We start from the raw sequence: 26848 nt of genomic DNA on the forward strand, positions 1-26848 counted from the left end.
GGGTGTCCGGCGGGAGCGGCGGGGACAGAGACGCGGAGAGACAAAGAGAGATCAGAGACCGAGAGAGCGCGAGGGAGCGCGCCCGAGCAAGTTTCCATGGTTGATTGTTCCCAGCTGTGCGGCGCTGCAACATCTGGTTTCCTCCAGCCGGACCCCAGCCCGGCCTCTGGAGCAGACAGAGCCTCCAGCAGAGTGAGTCAGTGAGCGTGGGGGCAGGGGGCCCGGAGGAGGCCCCGCTAGTGCCCCTCCTCGCCAGGCACAGAGGGTAGGGGGCGTCCCAGCCGTGGAAGGGGCCAGGGGCCAGGAACAGGCCTCCTAGGCAGGTCCCGGCCTCCCGACACCCAAACAGTCTGTCGTCTAGATGTGCTTGGAGGTGTGGTCCCCTGGAGGGACCCGCTTCTGCCACAGGGACTCTCTTCTTTACAGCCCAGCCCTCCTTCCCCCAGTAAGCCTGGGCCTGGGTACTCAACCTCCGAGGGGAGGAAAGACTCCTTGCAGGGGGCCGAGAGGCCTAGGAGGGGCTTTGGGGACCGACAGAACCCCCTGCCCCCCAACCAACCTCCCCAGCTCGGGGCCTTCTCCTGAGTGGTGACAGCTCCAGCTAGCCTGCCTGCCACCAGCCTGGGGGGCAAGTAGGGGGCAGTGAGGCCTTGTGGGGAGCTCCAGGCCTTTCAGTCCCCCACCAAGAGGAGGCCAAGGGTGCTCAGAATGGGGATGTGGGAGCCAGATGTCCCGGCCTGGGGGGCAGCTTGAGTCACAGGTCTCGCCCCCGCCACCCCACCTCATCCCCACCCACCCCATCGACTGCAGCTAGGGTTGAGGAGGGAGTGAGAGGCTGAGTGTATGAGACAGGCAGCGGGACTGGACAGAAGGAGGGAAAGATGCCCATGTTTCTGCCCCTTCCCTCCCCCTCTCCCTCGACTCCCTGGGCGAGGCACGATGGGGCAAAGTTAGGTTTCCATTCAGCTGTCCGGAAGAACTCCTTTTGTTGTGGCAGGGCGGGGGTCCTCCGGATGGGTGAGCCCGGGGACTCTCTCCCAGCCCTCCTAGCAGAAGGCTGACAGCCTTGGGGCTGCCCCGCACTGAGCTGGGACTGGACAAGAGGACCTGTAGATTCTGCCAAGTCCACTGTGGGGTCAAAGACTGGAGGCTAGACTCAACCAGGAGCTCTTGAACTTCAAGAGCCCAGTGAAAGCTAAGGACCACGGCCCTCTCCCCAAAAAACTACACACATAACACTTGTCATACAATGTCAGGTTGGGGGACATCACGGTCCCCTTCAGCGCTACCCGCTAGGATCTGGAGAGGCGCTTTTCAGACTCCACCCTAAGTGCTTCCTGCTGCCGCAGACAAGTAGACCTCAGTCTCGGTCTCGTGAGTGTGCGATGAAGTCAGCCAGGTCTTGGGAGGCCTGGAGGCCTGGCAGGAGAGGAATCTTCTAGGGGTGGGAACCCTGCCCAGGCCTGGCTGTCCCAGGGGCCCCCGAGGCCCAGGCACACATGTGGTTTCCTGCTAAGTCTGGGCTGCGATGTTGGCTGGGCAGGGTTGGAGTCCCGAGGATGGGCCTGGGGTCAGGATCAGTGCATTAGACACCTGGGGAAGTGCTGAACCAGAGGGTGGGCATGGGTTGTGGCAAGGAGAGCAGGGGCAGGGCTGATAGAGGATTAGAAATGTCCATTTAGTGAGCAGGGCAGGGTAGGGTCTGTTTGTCAAGACCAGCTCTGGAGCCAGGTTGGAGGCCGAGTCCCTCGGGACCTGAACACCCAGTGGGCCATCAGGGACAGAGGATGTCCGTCCAAAGTAGTCCCCTCCCCCTGGGCCCAGACTCCATGACCCTCCACCTGCCTGGCTTCTGTTCCAAATCCCTCCTTCTCCAGGCTGAATTCGGGGCAGCAGAAGTGGGCTCTGCAGCCCTGGGGTAGTGGCCCGGGATACAGCTTGCTCCCTCCTCTTCCTCCAGCTGTCCCCTGACACCAGTCCAGCCCGCCTTGTTGTGTAACCATGAGAGCTGCCTACCTCTTCCTGCTGTTCCTGCCTGGTAAGTGGCACCTAGGTGGGTGGGGCTCCCTTTATGTGGGTGGGAGTGGGGTTTGTAGGGGGAGGGAGCTGGCAGTAAGCTTTTGTCGTGTCCTATGGCCAGAACTCAGCTCCATCGCTCCCAGGGCCGTCCACCTCTTGGGCCACAGACAGCTGGCAACCCCTCCCAAAGACTAGAGGCACCTCCTGGGCCCCTCCTCAACCCTCCACAGCAGCAGACTGGCAGGATTCTGGAGAGTGGGCCCAGACACCAGGATCCACATTTTTCTTCTTACTGACCCTCCCAGGAGCTGAGGTGCAGGAATGGAGGCCCCTAAGGCAGGGAGTCTGAAGGCCTGGGTTCTAGACCCCTTTGGGGCCCAACTAACCTATACAATCTTGACCTTGGAGAAGTCCCTGTTAGTCAAAATGAGGAGTTATCAATGCGGACCCCAAAGGCCCTGCCAGGTCTAACATCCATTAATTTAACAGATATTTGTGGAGCTCCCTCTTTGGGCCAGGCACTGGGCTAGGCCCTGGGAACACAGTGATGAACCAGGCAGACAGACCCCGCCCTCATGGTGTTGCCTGCCAGTCTAGGGAAGGGAGATGTGATAAGTGTCAGATTATGTTGAGTGCTATGATGGAAATAAACAGGAGAACGAGATGGAGAGTGTGGGTGGGCCAGCGAGGGCCTCTTAGCAGAGCTGAAATTTCAGTTGAGACTTGAAGGAGGAGAAGCAAATCAGGATGACAGGCCCAGGGAGAGTCAAGTGCAAAGGCCTTGGGGCAGGCAGCGGCCGGCATGGGGGAGAGGGGCAGGACATGACCCGTGAGGCGACACAGGACCAGGGAGTATAAGGGCCTTTATGGTCAAGGAAGGCGTTTGCCTCCTATGGGTCTAGAGTCTGTTGAGATCTTAGGGTCTTACACGCCTGCCCTAGGGACCTCTACCTACCCTCCCCAGAAGTGCTTTGGGGCCTCTGCTGCCCTTCCCTGCTGGACGTCCCCTCAGCTTTGCCTCCCCACAGCAGGCCTGCTGGCTCAGGGCCAGTACGACCTGGATCCGCTGCCTCCGTTCCCAGACCACGTCCAGTACACCCACTATAGCGACCAGATCGGTAAGCGCCTTGTCCGCCCCCAGGCCTCCCCACCAGCCCTGCTCCCTGGATCTGCATGGCTCAGCCAGGGATCAGGTGGGGTGGTAGGGCGATGGGAATCTCGGGGTATGGTCCCTTGCTCAGTTGTGACCTGGGGCTGGGGGCTAGCCTGACCCCCACCAATTCCACATTCATCTTTATTTTCAGACAACCCGGACTACTATGATTATCAAGGTAAAGGGCTGAGGGCAGGATAGGATGGGCAGGCAGCTGGGTGGGGAGTCCGTAGAGACCTGCGGGCGATGGGAGTAGGGGAGCAGACCCTTTCATCATCTCTCATTGCAGAGGTGACTCCTCGGCCCCCGGAGGAGCAGTTTCAGTTCCAGTCCCAGCAGCAAGTCCAACAGGAAGTCATCCCAGCTCCCACCTTAGGTAGGCCACCAGCTCCAGCCAGCCCCGGGAGTGGGGAGGTCTGTCCGGGGCTGGGAGAGGTGACCTCACCCTGCCCTGAATAGACCCGTCCCAGTGATCTCTGCCTGCCTCTCCCCCAACACCAGAACCAGGAACTGTAGAGACGGAGCCCACGGAGCCTGGGCCTCTGGGTAAGAACCTTCCTGACAACTGGAGGGACAGAGGCATGGCCCCGGAAGTTAGGGTGCAGTGGCGTGCGGCACTGGGAGGACAGAGAAAGCCAGGCCTTTTGCTCTCGCTGGGGTAGATGGTGGGATGAGGGGCTTACAGAGGTGCCCCTGCTTTGGGCTGGCAACTCCAGGGCCCCCCCGAGGCAGCTCTGGGAGATCCCCCTGCCCCTGGGCCCAGCTGGAGGCCAAGTTGGCTGCAGCCTCAGGAGGCGCCTCTACTCCCAGACACTCGGGCGGGGCGGGGTGGGAGCACGCCGGCGGCAGGACAGGGTGGTGCTCAGAGGCAGGAGAGGTGAGGATGGGGCAGGAAGCCCAGGCCAGCTCAGCGGGCCTCCCCTGGCCAAGAGCCAGCCTGTGTGTGAGGGACCCCGTCTCACAGCTCAGCGTGTGAGTGTGCGGACCTCCTGTGAGGCTGCTGTGGACCTTTGTGACTGTGCGGGTATAGATTTGTGTTTGAATATATGCTTCCAAGCATGGTTGTGAATTTGTATATGTATAAATATACTGGGTAAAATTGGGCAGCCTCGCAAGGTCCGACAGTGCTCGCGTGTGCGTGTGTTGGTGTGTGCACGCAGGTCTAGGCTGGGCCTGAGGGTGCAGGGGTACCTAGGCCCTGAGAGCCAGTCTCCCATGGGTGTGGTTGGGGGCTGCCACCCAGCTCTAAGCCCCCAGCTGCAGCCCCCCAAGTGTGATCCCACCTGTCACTCAGACTGCCGCGAGGAGCAGTACCCGTGTACCCGCCTCTACTCCATACACAAGCCTTGCAAACAGTGTCTCAACGAGGTCTGCTTCTACAGGTGAGCGCAGGAAGGGACTGGGGGGACAGGGGTGGCAGGGGAGCGAGGGGGACCACAGCTCCAGCCCACAACGTGGGAGTGGGGAAAGCTAGTGAATCCCAAGGTTGAGCTCAACTCTGGTTACGCCCAGGCCTAGGGGCTGGGTCTCCGGCTCTCCCGTGGGGCAGGGTGAGGATGGGGCTGACGTTTCTCCTGGCCCCCGTCCCTCTGTCCCTCTCAGCCTCCGCCGTGTGTATGTCATCAACAAGGAAATCTGTGTCCGCACGGTCTGTGCCCACGAGGAGCTCCTGCGAGGTAGGAAGGCCTCCGCCCTCCTCTTTCCCCTGCCCCCATGCCCACTCGTCATCCATCCACGCGTCCACCCATCTGATGTTTATTAAACATGTGTTCAATCCAGGGCCACTTCCGGGGAATCCTGAGCTCCCCTCCCGGCTGCTTTTTATCCTCAGAACATCCCCCATCACCACGGTTGGGGCGGGGGTAGCAGTTTCCATCACCTAGCCGCACCCTGACCCCCACTCCTTCCTGCCACCCCCAACAGCTGACCTGTGTCGTGACAAGTTCTCCAAATGTGGCGTGATGGCCAGCAGCGGCCTGTGCCAATCTGTGGCAGCCTCCTGTGCCAGGAGCTGCGGGGGCTGCTAGGGTGGAACTGGCACCCCGAGCCCTGGACCCTCCTCGGATCTGGGGCCCTCAGGCTCTGCCTGACCTGGTGCTTTTCTCCCCAGCCAGACGTTCCTCTTATCCCGTAAAATGTTAGTGGCTGCAGCGCCGGGGGTTGCCTCAGGCCCTTCCCCCAGCCTGCGGCCACCCTTGGGGCACAAAGGGGGCTCCCCAGTGTCCAGTCTCCGCCCCCAGGTGGGGGACATCCCAGGCCTCTCTGTGGGACCTGGGCCCCTGATGTGCCTTCTCCATCCCTCTGAGGACAGTCCCCCACTCCAGCCCCACCCCCAGGGTAGGCTATGACCCTCACCCCAGCTGGTCTGCTTGGATTTCCTACAGCCCCTGGGCATAGACCACCTTTGTTTTATACAAAATTAAAAACAGGTTTTTACAAAAGATTCAGAGTCACTTTTTCGGTCGAGGGCACAGAGGAGATGGCCAGGTGCCTCAACACTGCATGTCCTCACGGAGAGGCTGCCAGGCCCCTTCGGGAGAAGGGTAGGTTCAGGTGACCTGTGGCCATGCCTCCTCATCCACCCGCTTCAGCTCTGACCTGCCCAGAAAGATGGGCCATGACAACTGCCCCCCGCCCCCAGGGTGTGTGTGTGTGCGTGTGCGCGTGTGTGTGTGTTGCAGGGGATTGTATCAGAGATAGAAGGTTCAGGAATATAGCTTCCTCATTGTCAGGGCTGCCTGGTGAGTCTGTGAGTGCCCCATCACGAGAAGGGTGCAAGGCAAGATGAGAGGCCGCCCATGTGGAAGCGTATAGGGTGGAAGGCAGGAGGTCAAGGTTGGTGGACTCTGATATCAAGGGCTTTGGCAGGAGGGAAGGCTGGTGCAGTTCAGAGGGCAGAAACAGGGCAAGCTGTTACAACACCTCCCTCTGACCAGCATAGGAGACCAGGCTCTGTCTGAAGGCTCAGCACACAGGCCTATTTAACCCTCCAACCAGGTCTATGTGGTGGGTACAGTTAATATTCCCATCTTACAGACAGGGAAACTAAGCCTAGATTACGTAAGCCACCCAAGGGTCCACAGTGGTAAGTGGCAGGGCTGGGGTGGAACCTGACTCCACTGGACTCCATGAGATGAATGGAATTTCTCCTTGGAAACACTCACTGAGCATCTTCTGTGTGTACTTCCTCATAACCACCCTGGGAGGCACGTTCCCATTTTACAGAGGAGCAAACTGAGGCTCTGATAGGTTAAGCGGCTTTGCCCAGGATCACCCAGCGGAGCCAAGGCAAGACCCCACACCCCACGTCCACTCCCAGGCCTGCACTTGTTTACCACACCGCCTGGAATGCCTGTTACTGTCCAGAGGGTGGGCCCTGTCCAGAGGAGGAGCCAGAGAAAAGGGCAGAAAGCTTCAGCTGCAAAGAGTCGAGCGGCACAGGTTGGGTCCCATCCCAAACCTCAACAGCTCCATCTGTTAAATGGGGTGGGTGGCCCAGGACCCTGGAGGCCTCCCCATCCCGACATCCTGTGAGGTTGGTAAGTTCCTTACCTTTCGTCACAGGCCTTTCAAAAGCTGCCCCCATCTCCCTGAGCACCCACTAGGGGACCCCATCCCTCTGGCCCCAGGGCCCGCCTGTCCCCCCTCCTGTCTCCCAGGTGGAGAAGGCACATTAATAGTAAAGGGACACATCTGTACAAACCGTCTTTTTTTAAATGGGGTCGTCTTGTTACAAAAAACACAACAGTTCTGAACAGTTAACATTGTAAAAAGGTACAAAAATACAGGGACTCTGAACTCTGAGGAATTTCCTGACAAATACTCTGAACTAAGGCAAAGAGATCTCTGGGAAGCCAGAGAAGGTCCCCTGCCCCAGGCCTGGACATCCCTTCTCTTTCCCGTGAACCTGTGCTCCAGGGTTGGCCAGAGACAAGGTAGGGGGGAGGTCTCTCCAACCCCTGGCTTTGGCTCAGACACTCAGGGAGGACCTCAAACTGGTCCTGGGGGACCTCACACGGGCTCATCCTGGGGGAGAGGGGGCTGGACTGAGTGGGGAGCCCACAGAGGGTGGTCGGCTCTGACGAGGCTGGGAGGGCGCTGCTGGGTCTGGCCTGGTGCCGGAGTCCCCCCTCCCCTGTCCCGCCCCGGCCACGGGGCTGCTCTCCAGGGTGCCCGCCGGCAAGGTGCTCACTTCTCTGGGGGGCCGGAGGAGGGGGAGAAAGAAGCTGAGCCCCTTCGAAGCTCCTGCTGCAACTGTCCCTTCAGTGTGGATACCTGGAGAAGAAAGGCGGTAGGGCCAGCCCAGGACCCCAGCCTGGTTTCAGAAAAAGCGGGGCGGCGGGGGTGGGGTGTGACTGATGGAAGGACACCAGAAGGGACCCAGTGCTGCCTGTTTCAGAAAAACCAGGTGTCATTAAGAGCCAGGGTATCTCCTCCCCTTCTCATTCTGCTCCATGGAGCAGCGGGTGTCTCCAGACTGCTTGGCCTCTCTTTGGGGCCACCCATCCCCACTCTCACCACTAGGCCAGGCCTGGAGCTAGCTGGACTCCAGGGGTGGACCTGTGACCCAGGCCTGGCCCACCAAAGCAGCCTTGCCCTGCAGACATGATCAGGCAGAGATGGTCACGAGGGGGCCTGCGGTCTCAGCTGGCCAGTGAGGCTCATCCTTGGGACCTGTGCTGCTGACCTCAGGGAAAAGGGCCCCCCTCTCCGCTGGGATCATGGTTGTTAGGATAACCCCAGGCTGGAGCTGCTGAGGCCACCTGTGCCACCCGGGGAGACAGCCTGCCCGGGCATGGTGCTGTGGCAAGGGGACTGAGTTCCGATGACATCACTTGAGCCCCTGTGTCCAGCCGTGGCTCATAGCAGCACAGATCCACCCGGACCGTTTCAGTTATGGGTGCCATTGACCACTTATACCCAAGAGGTTACTGCCAGCCCTCTCCCTGCCCCCACTTCTTCCTCTCCCTTGCCCCCTCCTCTTCCTCCGTCCCCTTCCCCCAGCTCCACACTTCCATCCTGGCCCAGCCTCCTGAAGGGGGAGTCCTGCCGATGCTGCCGCCCCCTGGGGAAGGGCCAGAGCCCACCAGGCCTGAGTACCTGCTCCTCCAGGCCACGCACCCGCTGCCGGTGGGCCCGCTCCCGCGCCTCCAGAGTGCGCTCCGTCTGCACCTGGGCACTGCGCAGGCGATCCACTTCCTGCTGCAGCTCCAGCCGCTGCTCATCCACCTCCAGCCGCGCTGGGCTGTGGTTCTGCTGCAGTGCTGCCACCTGGGCCTGCATGAGGGCCCACGGGTCAGGCCTCTGGCCGAAGGGTGTCAGGCACCTCCCTGGGGTGGGAGCCTGAGGGCCCCTTGGGGCAAAGCAGGGGATGTAGGAGAGACCCTTGTTTTTCTCCCACCCCCCAGCCCTCCTGGCCTGCAAATCCTGGGTCAGGGTAGTTAGTGACCCCCATTCAGGCACACAAACACACACACAGACATATTCAAACACAGAGACAAGCCCATATGTGTATACAGATATAGATAGATAAGACAGATAAAAGCAAGCATGTAAAAACCTGTGTTCACACGGATGCATGCATATGTGCAGAAGCCCAATACTCTTACATACATCTACATACAAGAAGAGACCTGTACACGAAGATACAGATATACCCCTAATACTTAGATATGCCACATCCATGCACAAGATTCGTGCTACATGCGCAAGAATACCCTCACATACACTCATAGCTCTTCACGTCCACAACCAACGTGAGCACACAGGCGCGTGTGCTGACAGGTCTCTTTCCTCTCCACTCTGGGGAGGACCCCTCCCTCTGGGACCTGGCTCTGGGCACCCCCTCCAAGGCTCTGGGCTTGTGGACTGTGGGGGTGGAGTTGGGTCCAGGGCTGGGGAGAGAAAGCGTGTCCAGGGCTGGGTGGGCAGGGGCTAGACCTCCAGCAGCTGGATCTGCCCCCGGGCCTCGGCCAGCTCCAACTCGGCCTCTGTGAGCGTGTGGTCCAGGAGGCCCTTCTCTGCGCTCAGCCGCACCGTGTCCTCGTGACTGCGAAGCTTCTCCCATTCCACCTAGGTGGGGAGAGCGGGAGGGGGTCAGGGTGCCCGGGGAAGGAGGGAGGTCCCAGGAAGTGGGAGCAGCTCAGAAAGGGGTGTTGGGTTACAGGTAGCAGGGCCGGGGGGACTTGCAACCCCCACATCCTGGGGACACACAGCTGGGACCAACCAGGGCTGGGACCCAAGGAAGTGAAGGGAGGGCCCTAGGGACACAGCCCACCTTGTCCAGCATCCTCTTGAGGGCCACCCGGTCCTTCTCCAGCTGCAGGGCTGAGCGCTCCGCCTCCCGCTTCTCAGCCTCCAGCTGAGCCAGGGCACGCTGCAGGCTCCCCAGGCGCTCCTGCAGCAGCCGCCGCTCATCCTGCAGCTTCTGGACCGTGTGTAGGGCCGCAGCCTCACCTTCTTGCCGTTGCCGCAGTGCCTGCAGCAGAAGCCAGCGAGTCCCTAATCCCTCTGGGCCTCAGGGTGTGCATCGGAAGCTTGGAGATGACGATGCCAGCCTGCCAGGCCCACTTTCTAGGTAAGACTATTATGAGGCCCACATCAGGGAATGGTCACCCGAGGCCAGACAGTTCTCTCTGGGCCTCAGTTTCTCCATCTGTATAATGGGGATATGGACTGAGTGAACCATGCTTCCTCACAGGAGGCTGGGCCTAGGTTTGGGATAAGGTGGAGATAGGTGAGAAGGTCCCGACGCCGAGGGCCTCACGGTCCTGGGAACGGAAGGGCCACCCTGGCCCTCACCTCCTGCAGCTGTTGCAGCCGGCCCTCGGACTCCGCCCGCTGCAGCTCCAGGTCCGCTAGCTCGCCCCGCACGGTCTGCACTTGCTCGGCCAGGGAGCTGCTCTGCTTCCTTGCCTCGGATAACGCCTGCCGCGTGGCCTCCAGCCGTTCCTGCGGGACAAGGGCTGATGGTGCCAGGCTGTCCTGGGAGCCCTGAGGCAAGGGGCTCCTCTCTACTCGGGACCTCCGGGCCAGGTTCACAGCCCCTTAAACAGGTAGTCCTCTCACCTGGAGAGTAAGCCAGACAGCAGGCCTGGCCCACAGCCTAGCCACTGACCTACACAAGGTGGGGAAGCCCTCAGACCCCAGCTCTTCCCTTAGCCTGCCCCTGGGTCCTGCAGCCTGTCCTAGTAGGCTTGATCCCACCTCCCCCCAGAGCCTCCCCTCATTGGCTGATGCTCTTACTGGGCCCACCCCTCCCTCAAAGGCAGCTCTTATTGACCGTCCCAGGGGTCAGCTCTCCACCAGGGCCCCCAAGCCTGCCTTTGTAGGCTAACTCTCACTGGGCCCGCCCGCAGCCAGACCCTGGAACCCCCATACTTGGAGCACTTGGCGGTCATGTTCACAAGCAGTCAGGGCCTTCTGCATGTGCAGGTTCTTGTCCTGGGTGCTGGTGAGGCTGGCGCTGCTTTGGGTCAGAGCCTCCATCAGGCCCTGCACCTTGTCCCGCAGGACCCCCTCGCTCTCTTCCACCTTGGACAGGGCCCCCCTCAGCCGCTCGACCGTCAGCTGCAGAGTCCCCGCCTTCGCCTCACTGTCTGCCACCTGGTGGGAAGACAGACAGGATGGTCCAGGTGTGCCTAACCCAGGCCCCCGCCACCTCTCTCTAGGCCTTTCTCACTGATACTGTTCCCATGCGTTCCCACTGGCTCAGGTGACTACAACCTGGGCCCGGTCGCACCGCCAGTTAACTACCCTCACGCAGAATGCCATCAACCTGGCTGTCCCAGACCCCATGGTCTTCCGCTGGTTCTCATTCCCCTTTCCTCCCTGTTATGGAGAAGAAAGGGTAACCACCACAACCCTGAGATTTTCTGTGTTCTTGACTTAGGTGGGTGACAGTGTAGGGCTAGCAGAGCTACTGAACATTCCAGTTAGAGCTGAGCTTCCTGGCGGCCAAGGCAAAAAAAGAAAATGAGTGAAATCTATATCTCTAACTGGTCCCACATGCCTCCTATGAGTGCAGACTCCGTCAACAAACAGTCCTGAATTCTCATTTTGGCCCTGCCTCTTATTAGTTATGGGATCTTGGGCAATGACATCACCTCCGTGAGCTTCCATCCGCCCATCTGTGAAATGGGGTGATGATAATACCTGCCTCGCAGGGTAGCTGGGAGGATCAAACAGAGTCCCCATAACGCACTTGGCACAGGGCATGCAGAAGAGGGGCCTGAGGTCAGGGGAGGGGACCCACCTGCCTCTGCAGGGAGTCGACCCGCTCCCGGAGGGCCTGGGCCTGGGCCTCCCGGTCGCTCAGGCCCAGGCGGCTGCGCTGCAGCTCCCCTTCGAGCGAGCGCCGCTGCAGCTCCAGCTTGACGCTGCGGCTCTCAGAGGCATCCAGCACCTCCTTCAGACGCCGCTTGTCGCTCTCCAGCTTCACCTCGTTGGCCTTCATCTTGCTGATCTTCTCCTGTGGGTGGGGCAGGGCTCAGGCCCCAGCTGTGCAGCCCACCCCACGCCTCCCACATCCCTCAGGACCCTTAGGAGGAAGTGGGGAGCAGCCTGGAAGTGGTCACAGACACCACTTGCTGTGTGACCCAGGGCCAGCCCCTGACCCTCTTGGGGCCTCCGTCTCCCCACATGCTCACAGGGTGACTTGAGGATCCCAGAGCACTTTCCAGTTTGCCCAAGTCTCACAGGCTGTGTGATCCAGGCTCATCCCTCCGTCCCTGCTCTCTGGCCCTATTTCACCTCTGTGTGGTCGAGGGACCAGATTGGTCCAGGGACGCCACAACCTGGGTGTTTACAGAGCCCCAGGGTGGTGAGGGTGGAAGGTGTAAAAATGCAGATTCCAGGGCTTCCCTGCTCTGCTGCATCGCCCTCCAGAGGCAGGCCCAGAGCTGCATGCGGGACCTGAGCTGAGTCGGGCAGGAGCCCTGGGCCCTGCCGGGTTTTAGGGGATGATACTCCTCCCTTCCCGATGCGGGGTCAGCTGGTGAAGGAGACTTGGGGAGTGGGGATAGGGCAGGAAGACAGACAGGGGTCCTTCTCTTCCTGTCACCATCCTAAAGACAGGGCGGGGCAAGGGGGTGTTATTACAACAGCGTCCAGGCCTGCCCCGCTTCCACCCTGCTCAGAGCCCCAACCCTGCCATGTCTGGGCCCAGCAGCCCCACTCTGGCTCCTGCCCAGCTTTGTTCCTGGCCTCCTCCCGCGGCCCCTGTGGCTGGGCCCAAGGCCAGAGCCGGAGCCGCAGACACAACAATCCAGCTCAAGCTCGGCCTGGAGCCAGAGGCCTGGGGTGGGCTGTGGGGACAGGCATGGAGGGCCAGAGGAGGAGAGGGGAGGGGGGGAATCTGCGGCTGCAAGAAGGGCTCAAGGCTTCGGCGGCCTGGACTGTCACCGCCAGGGCCTGTGCTTCCTGCCCCAGACACACACACACACACACACACGCACGCACGCACGCACGCACACACGTATATACAGATGTCTCCCAAACACATAAAACCCCCAGAACACCAGTGGTGTGGCTATACAGAGATGAAGGAAACAGGTCCACTGAGCACTGTCTATGTGTTAAGAGTGCACGTGCATCGTCTCTGGGAGAGAGTTACTGTTCTCCCCCTTTTATACATGAGGAAAGCAAGAATCACACAGCAGGGCAAGAACTTGAACCCAGGTCTGTGAGCTGCAAACGCCCAGGCTCTTTCTTCTGTAACCTAATGACCTCATATGGAACAAGATGATGAAATCTGAATGTGCTTTTGGAGAAAGTCACAGGCTGGTCACGTCAGTGGGTGCTGGCAGACCCAGGCAGACAGAACAGAGATGCGCACAGGAGGCCTTACAGACGTCCATTCAGGCGCACACAGATCGCCCGCACCCCGCCGCCCTCTCCCACTGGCCCTCAGCTCCTGCCTACCTGGCTGGCCCGGAGCTCGCTCTCGGTGGCCTGCAGGCCCCTCTCCAGGGCAGCCACCTGGTCCAGCACAGCCCGGCGCTCCCGCTCGCTGTGCCGCGCGCTCTCCTCCTGCAGCGCCAGCTCGGCCTGGGCCCCGCTCAGCCGCCCGTCCACGCTGCGCTGGGCTGCGGCCCCCGCCCAGCTCCGTCAGGCCCAGCCAGGCACACAGCCTGAGACCTGAATCAGGTTCGCCCTCCGCCCACTGCAGGGCTTCCCTCTCTGAGCCCTTGGGGGGTCCGTGGGTCTGGACATGGGGTGAGGCTGACCAGGGAGGGGGCCCCAGAGGAGACAGCCCGCTCAGGCCACGGTGGCCAGGGCAGGGACGCAGGAGTGGCTCAGGCCAAGCCCATAGCCTCCCACCTCAGCTGCTAAGGGCACAAGAGAGCAAAGCAAGGACCCAGAGGGCTAGACTCACCCTCCTCACTCGCAGCCACAGCCCTCTGCAACTGCCTCGCCCGTGAGGTCGCACTGTCCCTCTCGGCCTCCGCCTCTGCCAGCTGGCGACTCAGGGTACTCGTCTGGGCCCGAAGCTCATCCTGCAACCCCAATGTTGGGGGGAAGGGAAGACCTGCTCGGACGACCTGCGGCCCCTCACAGGGCCCTGGGCCACGGGGCTCCCCCTGCAGCCACTCACGCCCCACCTCACCCGTTCTCTCTGGGCGCTCTGCAGCTCCTGCAGGAACTCCCGGAGCGCCCCCCGCACTGCTTCCGGATCCAGGTCTGGAGATGCCGGGGAGGTGGCAGGTCCTGGGGATGGTGGCTGGGACCCAGGGCTGCGTTCCAAGGGCTTGGGGCTGCTGAGCTCTTCCCCACTTCCTAGAGAATGAGACACGCTCGGGGATGCAGGAGCCACAGGCCTCTCCTGCCTGGTTGGTGCCTGCAGGCTCCCAGTGCATCTCGCCCGTCCCTGCTGAGCCCGGCAGCCCAGTGAGCTCCCCACAGCGCAAACTGGGTCCCCTCGGCCTCTTGCTTAGCCCTTGACCAGCCCTTCCAACCCTCAGAACCAAGCCCAGCTTCCTTGCCATCACCTTTCGCTCACCCCCACCAGCATCACCCTCTCCCTTGACAAGCTGGCCACTTCACATCACCCACAGCTCCCACGTTCTAGAACATTCCCTCTTACAAAGGCACCAGGACCTTTGTACCTTCTGTTGCCTTCTCTCTCAATGGCTTCTCTTTGCCTGGCCCATTCCTACGTGTAAAGAACCCTCCTCAGGGGCTTCCCTGGTGGCGCAGTGGTTGATAACCCACCTGCCAATGCAGGGGACACGGGTTCGAGCCCTGGGCCGGGAAGATACCACATGCCACGGAGCAACTAAGCCCGTGCGCCACAACTACTGACCCTGCGCTCTAGAGACTGCAAGCCACAACTATTGAGCCCGAGTGCTGCAACTACTGAAGCCCGAGCGCCTAGAGCCCATGCTCCGCAACAAGAGAAGCCACCGCAGTGAGAAGCCCACGCACCGCAAGGAAGAGTAGCCCCCACTCGCCGCAACTAGAGAAAACCCACGTGCAGCAGCAAAGACCCAATGCAGCCAAAAATTAAATAAATGAATAAATAAATAAATTTATTTTTTAAAAAAAGAACACTCCTCAGAGGCCTCCCTGACCCCAGGCTGGGTTAGGGTGAGCTCATCCCACCCTCATGGGGTCCGATGTCTGCCTCTCCCACCCAGACCACAAGCGCATGAGGGCTGCATCCCCTGGGCCCAGTCCAAGGGTGGACACTCCATCCCCTCAACACCTCCCTGTAACGAGCACTTACTATGTGCCAGGCACTAGGCCAATGCTTTCCCTACATCATCTCGTTTCATCCTCACAGTAATTCCCTGAGAGGTAAGGACCAACTTCCCCCCTTCACAGGCTGGCCAGGCTCAGAGCAGTTAAGTGATTTGCTTGGTCTCGAAGCCTGGAAGATCCAGAGCTGGGATTTGAACCCAGGTGCCCCTATTTCCCAGCAGAAAAACTTGAACTGTGCTTGGGAGATGACGGGCAATGACGAGGTGGGAGGGGACAGGGCGGACAGAGACGAGACAGCACCTGGAGGTCAATAATGAGAACTGCAGGACGGGGGTCGGCCTTAGCAGTGACACCCAGCCAGCCCCACGGCTCCATCAGCACCCAGAGGACCCAGAGCGGGACGTCTACCCACTGCCTCCCTCCCCTCAGAGTGACACCGGTACCCTCGTGGCGGCCTGCAAGGACCGCTTGAGCAGGTCTGGTGTCCCATGGCCTCACATCCCACACCTCTCCACCTGGTTCGCTACACTCCGGCAGCGCTGTGGCCCTTGCTGTGCACAGGACAGGGGTACCGCCACTCAGGACTTCTCCACTTGCCCTCAGTCTCTTCTCCCACCCTTCCCTTCCCCACCTCCTCCTCAGCGGGGCTCTCCCTGCCTCCCACAGGGACACCTTAGCTCCCGTCCTGGCCTTAGCTTCAAAAACAATTTTACTGGGGCTTCCCTGGAGTCGCAGTGGTTGAGAATCTGCCTGCCAATGCAGGGGACACGGGTTCGAGCCCTGGTCTGGGAAGATCCCACATGCCGCGGAGCAACGAAGCCCGTGCGCCACAACTACTGAGCCTGCGCTCTAGAGCCTGCACGCCACAACTACTGAGCCCGCGTGCCACAACAACTGGAGCCTGTGCTCCGCAGCAAGAGAAGCCACCACAATGAAAAGCCGGTGCACCACAACAAAGAGTAGCCCCCGTTCGCCACAACTAGAGAAAGCCCGCACGCTGCAACGAAGACCCAACGCAGCCAAAAATAAATTAATTAAAAAAAAAATTTTTACTGTGATAAGATATATATAACAAAATATGCCTTTCTCACCACCTTTAAGTGGCATTAATTATATGCTGTTGTGTGAACATCACCACTGTTTCTAAATCCTTTCCATCACCCCTATTATGGGTTGAATCGCATTTCCTCAAAATTCGTATGTTGAAGTCCTAACTGCCATACCCAGAATGTGACCTTATTTGGAGATAGGGTTGTTATGGATGTCATGAGTTAAGACGAGGTCATATTGGAGTAGGGTGGACCCTAATCCAGTATGATCGGTGTCCTTATAAAAAGGGGGAATTGAGACACACACTCAAGGAGAACTCGGTGTGACGACTGGGGTTATGCTGCCATAAGTCAAGGAACTACCAGAAGCTAGGAAACCTGGAACAAATTCTTCCCTAATGCCTTTAGGGGAAGCATGGCCCTGTAGACACCCTGACCTTGGACTTCTGGCTCCAGAACCCTGAGACACAAATTTCTGTTGTTTAAGCCACTCAGTTTGTGGTACTTTGTTACAGCAGCCTTGGCAGACTAATACAACCCCGAACTCTGTAACCAGTAAGCAGTAACTCTTAATTCTCCCCTCCTCACACCCCCTTATACCCCTGGTAACCTCTAAACTCTTTCTGTCTCCATGAATGTCTATTCTAAATATTTCTTATAAGTAAAATCATACTATATTTGTCCTTTTGTGAGTAGCTTATTTCGCTTAGCATAACGTTGTCAAAGTCTACCCATGTTGTAACACGTATCAAAATGTCACTCCTTTTCAAGGTTGAATAATAATGGTATCACATGATCAATTCACCTGCCGACTCACACTTTGGTTGCTTCCACATTTTGGCTACTGTGAATAATGCTACAACCAACACTGGTGGACAATATCTATTCAAGTGCCTATTCTTTTGGGTATATACCTAGGTGTGGAATTGTTAGGTCAGACGGTAATTCTAAGTTTTAGTTTTTTGAGGAACTGCCAAACTGTTTTCCAAAGTGGCTGCACCGTTTTACATTCTCACCAGCAATATCCCTTGACTTATTTTTCCTTACCTATTTTCCAGCTCATACCACCACCCGATACATTCTATATTTAATTTATACAGCACTTTTATTGTCTGCTACTCCCATACCTAGACCATAAGCTCCATAAAAGCAGAAATGCTTGTCAGTTTTGTTTACCACTCCATCCCCAGTGCTTCAACTGTATTGGGCACATAGTATGTGCTTAATAAATAGCGGAACTGAATGAACGAATGCAATCCTGGGGCTAAATCCGTGGATTTGAAGAGGCAACAACTCAATATCTCATAGTGAAATTTCCCACCGTTCTAAGATTCCACAGGTTCTATTCTAGGCCCTAGGAATCAAGGTGAGATTGGGGTCAGGCCGAGACAAGATGAATGCTCCCCTAAAAGGCTGCTTGCACCCGCTGAAACACAGTGCTGATTTTCCCAGAGTCATCCCCTGGGCCTTGGGAGCAGGTGCGGGTGGGAGGATCTCTTCTGAAGAAGTTCCTGGAAAGGGGGTTGGGCTGAATGTGTATCTTTCTGGGGTAGATATGGATAGATATGGGGGTCATAGGTCTGGTATGGAGGGGTGTGGAGCCAGCGACAAGAGAATGAAGAGGATGAGGAGAGAGGGCAGGGGTCAATTAGAAAGGGTGGAGACTCAAAGACTCAGAGGAGTTAAGGGCGTTAAGAAGCAGCACCGTCAGCCACTATGGAAAACAGTATGGAGGGTCCTCAAAAAACTAAAAATAGAGCTGCCATATGACCCAGCAATCCCACTCCTGGGCATATACCCAGACAAAAATATAATGGAAAAAGATACATGCATCCCTATGTTCACAGCAGCACATATTCACAATAGCCAAGACATGGAAACAACCTAAATGTCCATCGACAGATGAATGGATAAAGAAGATGTGGTACAGGGACTTCCCTGGTGGCGCAGTGGATGAGACTCCATGCTACCAATGCAGGGGGCCCGGGTTCGATCCCTTGTCAGGGAACTAGATCCCACAACTAAGAGTTCGTATGCCACAACTAAGGAGCCAGCGAGCTGCAACTAAGGAGCCCTGGAGCCACAACTAAGGAGCCCACCTGCTGCAACTAAGCCCTGGTACAACCAAATAAATAAATAATTTCTTTTTTTAAAAAAAAAAGATGATGTGGTATACACATACAATGGAATACTACTCAGTCATAAAAAAGAACAAAATAATGCCATTTGCAGCAACATGGATGGACCTAGAGATTATCATACTAAGTGAAGTAAGTCAGAAAGAGAAAGACAAATACCATATGATAATCACTTACATGTGGAATCTAAAATATGACACAAATGAACTTTTATGACACAGAAACAGACTCACAGACACAGAACAGACTTGTGGCTGACAAGGGGAAAGGGGGGTGGGAGAGGAATTGAGTGGGAGTTTGGGATTAGCAGATGCAAACTATTATGTATAGAATGGATAAACAACAAGGTCCTACTGTATAGCACAGGGAACTATATTCAATATTGTGATAAATCATAATGGAACAGGATATTTTAAAAATGTATATATATGTATAACTGAATCACTTTGCAATACAGCAGAAATTACCACATTGTAAATCAACTATATTTCAATGGAAAAAAAAAAGCGGCGCCCTCTACTCCCTTTAAAAAGAAGCTACGTTGTGCGCAGATCAGCCTGGGTGAGTGGCAGGACAGAGACTGGGCTCAAGAGGGGCGTGGCCCAGCGAAGGGCCAGAAAGTGATGTAAGTGGGGTGGGGGGCGCAGGTAGGCGGGTCTCAGCAAGGAACTAGCTGAAGAGGCGAGGTTTGAGACTGGTCATCAAAAGAGGGGCGGGGCTGACCAGGCCAAGGGCGGCCTCGTAGGCGGGACAGAACTGGACATGGGGGCGGAGAGTAGGGGCGGAGGTTCTGCGAGGCCCGCCCACTGACCCTCCCCTTCTCCACCGAGCTCTCTCACCTCCAGCAGGCGCGCTCTGGTTAGGAGAGACGGGCGCGGGCCGCGGGGGAGGGCTGGACACACCACCGAGGCCCAGGCCCCGGCGCAGGGCTGAGCGCAGGCCCCCCAGCTGGGCCTCCGCTGCGCGCCGTTGCGTCTCCACGCGGGCCAGCTCGGCCTCCAGGCCTTGAGCTCGGCCCTCGGCCGCGCTCAGTCGCAGCCCCAGCTCCGCAGCCTCGGCCCGGGCGGCCTCCAGCTTCAGTTCCAGGCTGCGGGCATGGTCCAACTGCTGTTTCTGGGCGCTGTGTGCCTCCTCCAGGGAGCCCAGCAGGCCTCGCTCGCGGGTTCGGAACTCGCCCTCTTGCTCCTGCAGCTTCCGCTGGGCTCCCTGGAGCTGGGGTGAGGGGTCAAGGCCGGGAGGTGGGGGTCAGCAAGGCCGCCCCTCAACCCGACACCCACCCTCCCAGGCTCAGCCTGGAGCCCACGAGCCCAAAAGTGGCTTGCAGAACTCCTGTTTCGTTAATGGTCTCCACCCAGGCAGGAGATGCAGGAACATCATGGGAGTATGGAAGGAAACTATTAGAATTTGTTTACCTCTTTCTTCTGTGTATATGCCTTGCAATGTACACAGTTTATTAGTAATAAGCTAACAGCTAATGCTTACACAGATAGGAATTATTAGTGCCAGGCACTAAGTACTTTCCCCTCAAAAAAATCAACTCTAATTACCACTATAAATCATCTCCATTTTACAGATGAGGAAACTGAGCACAGGGCAGTTATGTAACTTGCCGGAGGCCACACAGCTAGTAAACTGAGAGCTAGGATTCAAAGCCAGGCACCCTGGCTCCAGAGCCTTTTCTCTTAACCACTAGGCCACACTGCCTCTCGGTACACATAATTTATCAATAAATCCCACAATGAGGGGAGGTAGTAAAAAATTATTTACCAGTGAAGTGCATGGTCACACACACTCACACATACCCCTCTGGTTCCAAGAATGAGTCAACCTCTCACAGTCATCAGTTTCAATGGAAACCATCTATGGAACACCTCCTGGATGACAAGACCTACACAAGGACCTGGTATACATCCCCTGCTGTGCTAGCCCCTATCCCATGAATGCTCTAAAGCACAGAGAGGTTGAGTGATTTAGTCAAGGTCACACAGTAGATTCACTGCCAGAAAACACAGAGTGAAAAGAGTGTAGGCTTTGGAGTCTGACAGACCTGGGTGGCTGTGTGACCTTGAGTAGATCCCTTGACCTCTCTGAGCCCCAGTGTCTGGTTCCCTCTGTAAACTGGGGCTAATTATACCTACATCATGAGGCTGCTGGGAGAATCAAACAAGATTCTGTCTACAAGGCTCCCCCCACCCCCACTACACAGTTCTTGCAGTTGTTATTACTGCTATTATTATACCTGGGGAAGAATCTCAAGGAGTGGGGAACAGGGACCAGTCCTAGGCGTGATCTCTCAGAATGACTCCAGCATTGGAGTCCCCATTGCTTCTCACTGGAGAAGGCCCAGGGCAGCCTGGCTGCCTCTGAGGATCCTCCTCCTCCAGGCAGTCTGCCCACCATCTAGTTACCTCCTGCCGCACAGCCTCCAGGTTGGCTTCGCCCTTCAGCAGCTTCTGTCGGAGGCCCAGGGCCTCCCGTCTGCCCTCCTTTTCTGCCCTCTCGCCCAGTGCCACGCGGCCCTGCAGCTCCACCAGCTCCCGGCCCAGCCTGGTGTTCTCACTGTCCAGCATCTTCATCTGTGAGAAAGAGTGGACACAGGCAGGACCTAGGACCCATTCTCAGCACCCACAGCCCCTTCTAGCCCAGGGTACTGGAGAGTGCCCACAGGCTCAATGGCAGCCTTTTCAGCTCTGCCCCTATACCCTGCCCAGTCCAAACCGGGCACAGAGGGTATTTGGGACCCACTGCTCTAGGGACATATACATTGAACACCACCCCAATCCACTGGGAGCCTGCCCCTGATAACTCCACCCTGGTTGAGCCACGCCAGGCACCTGGGCACCAATGACCTCAATGTACCACCTAATCATAACTACCTATCGTGGAGAGTAGAGATAGGGCAGGGCAGGAACTCTGGGTCACTTTTCACCTCTACGATGATGCCTAACTTTTATGGAGTGTTTACCATGTGTCCAGCTCTGTTCTAAGCACTTTGCTCCTATTAACTCAATACGGGGTAAGTACTAACATTCTCCCTCTTTAACAGACATGAAGACGAAAGCGTAGAGAGGTGAAGAGACTTGCCCAAAGTCACACAGCTCATAAGCAGCAGACTGGGATTTGATCTCAGACAAGCAGAATCAAAGGGATGTTTCTAGGCCCCTATTTCCCCAGAGGAGCAGGTGGGGGGATGAGGCTTACTTACCCCACAGTGCTACAGCAAAGGGAATATGAAAACGTACTATAACACACAAAACACCCAGCAAGAGCCTGGCACACAGTTCCTTTCAGGGATTCCTAATGTTTCCTGGGACTTCAGCCCATTGGGAGGGGGCCCGGGTAGAGGGGTACATCGGTGGGAGGTGGAGGGGATTTGTTATTCAGGCTGCAATATCTCTGGGGAGGCAGGGCCTGGGTGCCAAAGGGGGCTGTTTCCTGTTCTGCCAGGTCTTCTAGGGCGGGAAAGCCTGAGCCCTTAGTGTCCAGTGCAGTGCCCAGTATACAGCAGGCACTTGTTAAATGCTTGCTGTTATTGATGGGCTTGGAAATCATCTAGTTCAGGGCTCTGCAAACTGCAGGCCAAAATTCTGCAGGCCAAATTCCACCGGTCATCTGCTTCTGTAAGGGCTTGAGCTAAGGATGGTTTGTACATTTTTAAGTAGTTAAAAACGGCTCATTTTTACATGGTTGAAAGAAAAGCAAAAGAAGAACAATATTTCCGACACGTGAAAAGTATATAAAATTCAGGGGACTTCCCTGGTGGCACAGTGGTTAAGAATCTGCCTGCCAACGCAGGGAACACAGGTTCAAGCTGTGGTCCAGGAAGATCCCATATGCCACGGAGCAACTAGGCCCGTGCGCCACAACTACTGAGCCTGCCCTCTAGAGCCCGCGAGCCACAACTACTGAGCCCACATGCCACAACTACTGAAGCCCGCGTGCCTAGAGCCCGTGCTCCGCAACAAGAGAAGCCCGCGCACCGCAACGAAGAGTAGCCCCCCGCTCGCCGTGACTAGAGAAAGCCCGCACGCAGCAAAGAAGACCCAATGCAGCCTAAATAATTTTTTTAAATCATAAAAAAAGTATATAAAATTCAAATTTCAATGTCCATAAGCAAAGTTTTAATGGAACACACTCCACTCATGTAGGTACCATCCAGACCTGCTTCCTCCCTACGATGGCAGAGTTGAGTGGCTGCAACAGAGACCGTACGGCCCATAAAGCTGGAAATATTTACTACTGGGCGCTTTACAAAAAAAGGTTGCCAGCTCCTGACCTAGTTCACGGGATCTGCACCTCTTGCTGTTCACAGATTCCTTTGAGAATTGGACAAGAGCCCCAGACCCAATCTTTGGAGAAATGTGAGCGACTGTGAACACAAATGTATCCACACACACACACACAAACACACGGTTTCAGGGTCTGAGGATTCCTCAAAGCCCACCCATTAATACCAAGGTTAGGTAACAAGCCTTGTTATAGTTCAAGGCCCTGGTTTTACCTATGAGGGACCTCGGCTCCCAAAAGGGGGTGCTGTGGCCCAGCGCACACAGTGACTGCCCAGGGGTGTTACCTGCCGCCGGAGCTCCTGCAGCTCCCTCCGAGCCTCCAGCCGTGAGCGCTCCACCTCCTGCAGCCCAGCCCGCAGCTCGCCAGCCTCCTTGCCCACAGCCGCCCGGGCCTCCTCCAGGAGCACGAGCTTCTGTTCCTTGTCCTCATTGGCAAGCTTCAGGCTGGAGGGGACAGAGGGCAGAGGTAGCCCCAGGTCCTGGAAGAGTAGGTGAGTGGCCCTACACAAAGGTCCCTTCCCGATTCCCGGAGTGGGTCTGGCAGGCTCTTGGCCTAGAGGTTCCCCCAGTGCTGCCTGCAAAGTGGCCCTCTCCTGAGCTGAGCCCTCCAGGGCTGGGGATCAGGCCCTCGGCTGAGAGAGGTGGACCAGCGACACACGCTAGTCTCCAGGGTGATGCCAGTGGGTGAGGTCAGAGTCTGGGCCCAACCCTGCCTGCAACCACCATTCCCCTTCCTTCAGGGAGGACAGTCACCTAAAACAAACCAAGTCCGGGCTTGGTTCGAGGGCAGAGACTCCCCATCTGCGCGATTTCCCCAGAACCATGGGGGGTGAAGTTAGTTCCTGGGATGACATTCAGTGCGAATGAAGGACGAGGCTTGGTGAAGGGCTGGGGGCTGGGCCCCCGTGTCACCCCACCTGATCCGCTCACTCTCCGCCTTCTTCACGGCCACCCGCAGCTCCTCGTTGGACCGCCGCAGGGCCTCGAGCTCCTTGGCCCCCTCGCTCAGGCTGCGCCGCAGCTCACCCGCCTCCTGGCGCTGGGCCTCACGGCTGTCCTGGCTCTCACGCAACTTGCGCTGGGCCTCCAGCAGCTCCCGCCGCAGCCCGTCGCGGGCATCCTCCAGCAGGTGCAGCTGGGTCCGAAGCTCTTCTGCCTGTGAGGACAGCGGGGGTCCACATACGGGGGTCGGGGCCCACTCAAGCTGGGTGGAAAGGAGCCCATCCCCGTCTCCCTGGCCACGGGGCACCTGCCCCATCCCTCTGCAGCGGCTCGGACTGCAGGTGTGAGTTATGATTTGGGGCAAAACATATTGGAGTCAGCGGTGCTCTGGCCTGAAATAAACATCAATCAAGATCATCCTGTGGGACTTCCCTGGTGGCACAGTGGTTAAGAATCCGCCTGCCAATTCAGGGGACACGGGTTCGAGCCCTGGGCCGGGTAGATCCCACACGCCGCAGAGCAACTGAGCCGGTGCGCCACAACTACTGAGCCTGCGCTCTTAGAGCCCACAAGCCACAACTAATGAGCCTGCATGCCACAACTACTGAAGCCCGCGCGCCTAGAGCCCGTGCTCCGCAACAAGAGAAGCCACTGCAATGAGAAGCCCGCGCACCGCAACAAAGAGCAGCCCCCGCTCACCGCAACTAGAGAAAGCCCGCATGCAGCAACGAAGACCCAACGCAGCCAAAAATCAAATAAATAAAATAAAATAAAATAAATAAAAAGATCATCCTGTGGATCAACCTCAAGAGGGCAGGGACGCCCAGCCCAGCCTCTCCGTGAGAGCCCAAGTCCCTCACGTACCCAGCATGTACTTAATAAACGCCTAACGCCTGCTGCCTGCTTCCTTTCATGCATTCCTTTGTCCTCGAACACACGCTTCTGGGTTCCCAGCGGTGTCTAGGCTGCACTGCCTAGGAGGAAGCGGGTGGGTGGACGGGCAGGCAGCTCACCTCACGCAGGCAGGACTCCCGCTGCCGGCCCAGGTCTCGGGCCTGTTCCTGCAGCCTCTTCACCTCCTGCGCATGGGCCGCGGCAGCCTCCTCAAGCTGGGCCCGCAGGTCCCGCAGCTCAGACGTCAGGGCATTCACGGTGCTCTAGGACACACGGGCTCCTGAGACTTGGCACTGCCGTGTCCTCCTCCCCCGCACTCCCAACCCGCACCGCCACTGATCCCAGCTGCGCCAACTGAACTGTCCATTTGCGGCTCTAGACACGGCCCCTCACGCTGGCCTGCCGGGCCCTCTACTGATCCCTTGACGCCTGGCAAGTGCTATGCACGTAGCCGGTCTCTCCCTCAGACTAGGGCATTCACAGGGCAGAGCCGTGCCACCTCCCTCCAATGGGGACTCCCAAGGAAGGGGGAAGCTCCGCCGACAGCTGGATGCCACCCCCAGGGCAGAGCCACGTGTCCCCCTCGGGCAGTGCTGTGCCCCCCCGATCCCCAATCCCGGCTCCGATGGAGGCCCACCCGTCCCCGCCTGGCCTACCCGGTCCTGCTCCTGCCGGCTCTGAGCATCGCGCTTCTGTCGCTCCATCTCCAGGGAGATGGCGGCCAGGCTGTGCTGCGTCCCCATCAACTTCTCCGACAGCGCCGTCTTCTCGGACTCCTTCAGGGACAGGGCCTGGGCAGAGGCAGGGAGCAAAGGGCTCGGGGTGTTGGGTGGTCTTGGGCATGCTTGGGCCTTTCCCCCACGTTGGCCTCGGAAATGTGCCCACTGGGGGCTCGGGGACCTGACTGGGCCACCACAGGTGGAGCCAGGGCAGAGGTGCAGGCTCACCCCCTCGGCAGCCCCAGGAAAGGGTACAACAGCAGTAACAATAACCTGGACACAGATACAACTCGGACATCTCACATCCTGAAGCAGGGCCTTTCATGATTCCCATTTTACAGATGAGGCTACTGAGGCTCAAAGAGGTAAAGTGACTTGCCCAGGGTGATGCAGCAGGTGAGGAGAGGAGATGGACGCAGTCTGCCCTGTCTCCATTACATTATGGGAAAGTCAGGAGTTAGTTCTTTCTGAGGAGGGTCAGCTGCTGCATGTGGGCTTCGCAGGGACTGCTCAGAGGCGGTCATGGGGACGCCATGCCCAGCCTGGGGTGGGAGGAGGGATGGGAGAACGTGGGTCAGCTTTTCCGGAACAATGCTCACGGTGTCATGACTGCGGCTGCCACTCAGTAAGCTCCCACCACGTGCCGGGCCCGCTCGCTGGACAGGGGTCTCAGCGACGCTTCACAAACACCCCTTGAACTCCCCCATCCTGAAGGTGAGGAAACCGAGGTCCAGAAAAGGACTCCTAGCTCCTGGCTGCTGGGTGGCTGAGCGGGGACCAGCCCCAGAACAGGGGCCCCTCAGGCAGCAGCGGAGGCCACAGCAGGGCTCACGAACCTGCTGCTTCTCGCTCTCGGCCAGGAGGAGGCCCTCGTCACGCTCCTGCTGCAGGGCGGCAATCTCCTCGCTCAGCTCTTCCTTCTCGGCCTCCAGCCGGGCCAGCAGTTCCTCCCGTTCCCGCTGCAGCTGACTCTGCAGCTGGGCCCGCTCTGCCTCCAGCTCCCGCCATGCCGCCTCCTGGGGGCCAGGCCCACGTGCGTGTGACCCACGAGGCTGGGCCCAGACAGCCCCTCGCCAACCTCGGGGCAGCAAGGGCCGTGGGGCAGGTAATCAGGGAACTACAAGGTGGGGTGGGTGATAATGAGGGCCGTGATGGGGACATGCCAGGAGCAGCAACGGCCTGGCCTTTGGGTGGGCGCGGGGAGGAGGGTGAGGGGTCAGAGAATGTTTCCTGGAGGAAACAAGCAGCCGTCAGTCAGGTAGAGAGAAAAGGAAAAGAACCCCAGGCCAGAGTACAGCCCCGGAGACGACTCGGAGGAAAGAGGAAACATGACGAACAGGGAAACTGTGATATTTAAGGTCACTGGAGCTTGGACTACGAGGAGGACATGGTGAAGGACGAGGCCAGAGCCACAGGCAGCAGCCAGGCCAGACCAGACCAGTGGGCTTTAGGGAGGGGTGACCTGATTTTCAGGACAGTTGAGACGGCAGAGCCTCAAGACACAGTGACAAGGAGCAATCTGAATTTTAGAATAGCGGGTTGCTCAGAGCTTGTGAAAGAGGGACCAGGATTGGGGGTTGGGGTAGAGGGGAGTTGGGTCAGCTGTAAGCAATAAGAGGGCATGGGTCTGGGGGTGGCAGAATAGCTGCAGAGAAGAGTACAGGTATGGTGACATTAAGAGGCTGAGTCTGCTGGTGCAGGGAGAATGAGGGAAGGCACAGGAGAGTTTGGCTCCCTGGGGACTGGGTGGGTACAACCCATAGGCAGAGCCCACTTGGGGTCTGAGGGAGGTGCCTGGCCCCAGCACTAGTCCCTAACAGCTGTGTGAAAATAGTCTCTGCTTCAAATGCTCTGTCGCCACCTGCTGGAGAAGTGATTCTATCCACAAATCCAAAAAGATTACATACAAGGTGAATGGCGCCCCCTGGTGTCGGGAGCCACAGCC

The 26848-nt window shown here is 58.0% G+C and overlaps 2 protein-coding genes across 3 annotated transcripts in view; one reads left to right on the forward strand and one right to left on the reverse strand.

Annotated features, from left to right (window-relative positions):
• MFAP2 (microfibril associated protein 2) lies at window positions 1–5780 on the forward strand. 2 transcript variants are annotated; one of them, XM_027110013.1, is made up of 9 exons: window positions 1–192; window positions 1961–2038; window positions 3048–3137; window positions 3324–3350; window positions 3462–3548; window positions 3674–3718; window positions 4467–4554; window positions 4775–4848; window positions 5096–5779. In XM_027110013.1, exons 2-9 carry the CDS (start codon window positions 2002–2004, stop codon window positions 5197–5199), a joined length of 552 nt encoding a protein of 183 aa, XP_026965814.1. In that variant the 5' UTR covers window positions 1–192; window positions 1961–2001; the 3' UTR covers window positions 5200–5779. The 2 variants fall into 2 exon arrangements, with proteins under 2 accessions (XP_026965814.1, XP_026965815.1); XM_027110014.1 differs by lacking the exon at window positions 1–192 and having other exon boundaries at window positions 1566–2038; window positions 3051–3137; window positions 5096–5780.
• A 1084-nt stretch (window positions 5781–6864) lies between these two features.
• CROCC (ciliary rootlet coiled-coil, rootletin) overlaps window positions 6865–26848 on the reverse strand; it is a 43541-nt gene continuing 23557 nt past the window's right edge. Inside the window, 17 exon segments of the mRNA XM_027110015.1 lie at window positions 6865–7447; window positions 8273–8449; window positions 9113–9244; window positions 9450–9650; window positions 9974–10123; window positions 10553–10777; window positions 11427–11642; window positions 13094–13257; window positions 13548–13668; window positions 13779–13948; window positions 18899–19271; window positions 20468–20635; window positions 22633–22792; window positions 23266–23504; window positions 24304–24447; window positions 24841–24975; window positions 25740–25919. Coding sequence (XP_026965816.1) covers window positions 7361–7447; window positions 8273–8449; window positions 9113–9244; window positions 9450–9650; window positions 9974–10123; window positions 10553–10777; window positions 11427–11642; window positions 13094–13257; window positions 13548–13668; window positions 13779–13948; window positions 18899–19271; window positions 20468–20635; window positions 22633–22792; window positions 23266–23504; window positions 24304–24447; window positions 24841–24975; window positions 25740–25919 — 3042 coding nt within the window. The 3' untranslated portion in view covers window positions 6865–7360.

Source organism: Aethalodelphis obliquidens, unplaced genomic scaffold, assembly GCF_003676395.1.
Source record: "Aethalodelphis obliquidens isolate GAN/ISIS:26980383/991018 unplaced genomic scaffold, ASM367639v1 scaffold9, whole genome shotgun sequence".
Taxonomy (NCBI): Eukaryota; Metazoa; Chordata; class Mammalia; order Artiodactyla; family Delphinidae; genus Aethalodelphis; species Aethalodelphis obliquidens.

Excerpts from the sequence above, each read along its gene's own strand:
- MFAP2 (XM_027110013.1), top strand. The coding sequence starts at position 2,002 with ATGAGAGCTGCCTACCTCTTCCTGCTGTTCCTGCCTG. Across the intron at positions 3,351-3,461 it reads GGACTACTATGATTATCAAG|AGGTGACTCCTCGGCCCCCG; the intron begins GTAAAGGGCTGA and ends CTCTCATTGCAG. Across the intron at positions 4,849-5,095 it reads CCACGAGGAGCTCCTGCGAG|CTGACCTGTGTCGTGACAAG; the intron begins GTAGGAAGGCCT and ends CACCCCCAACAG.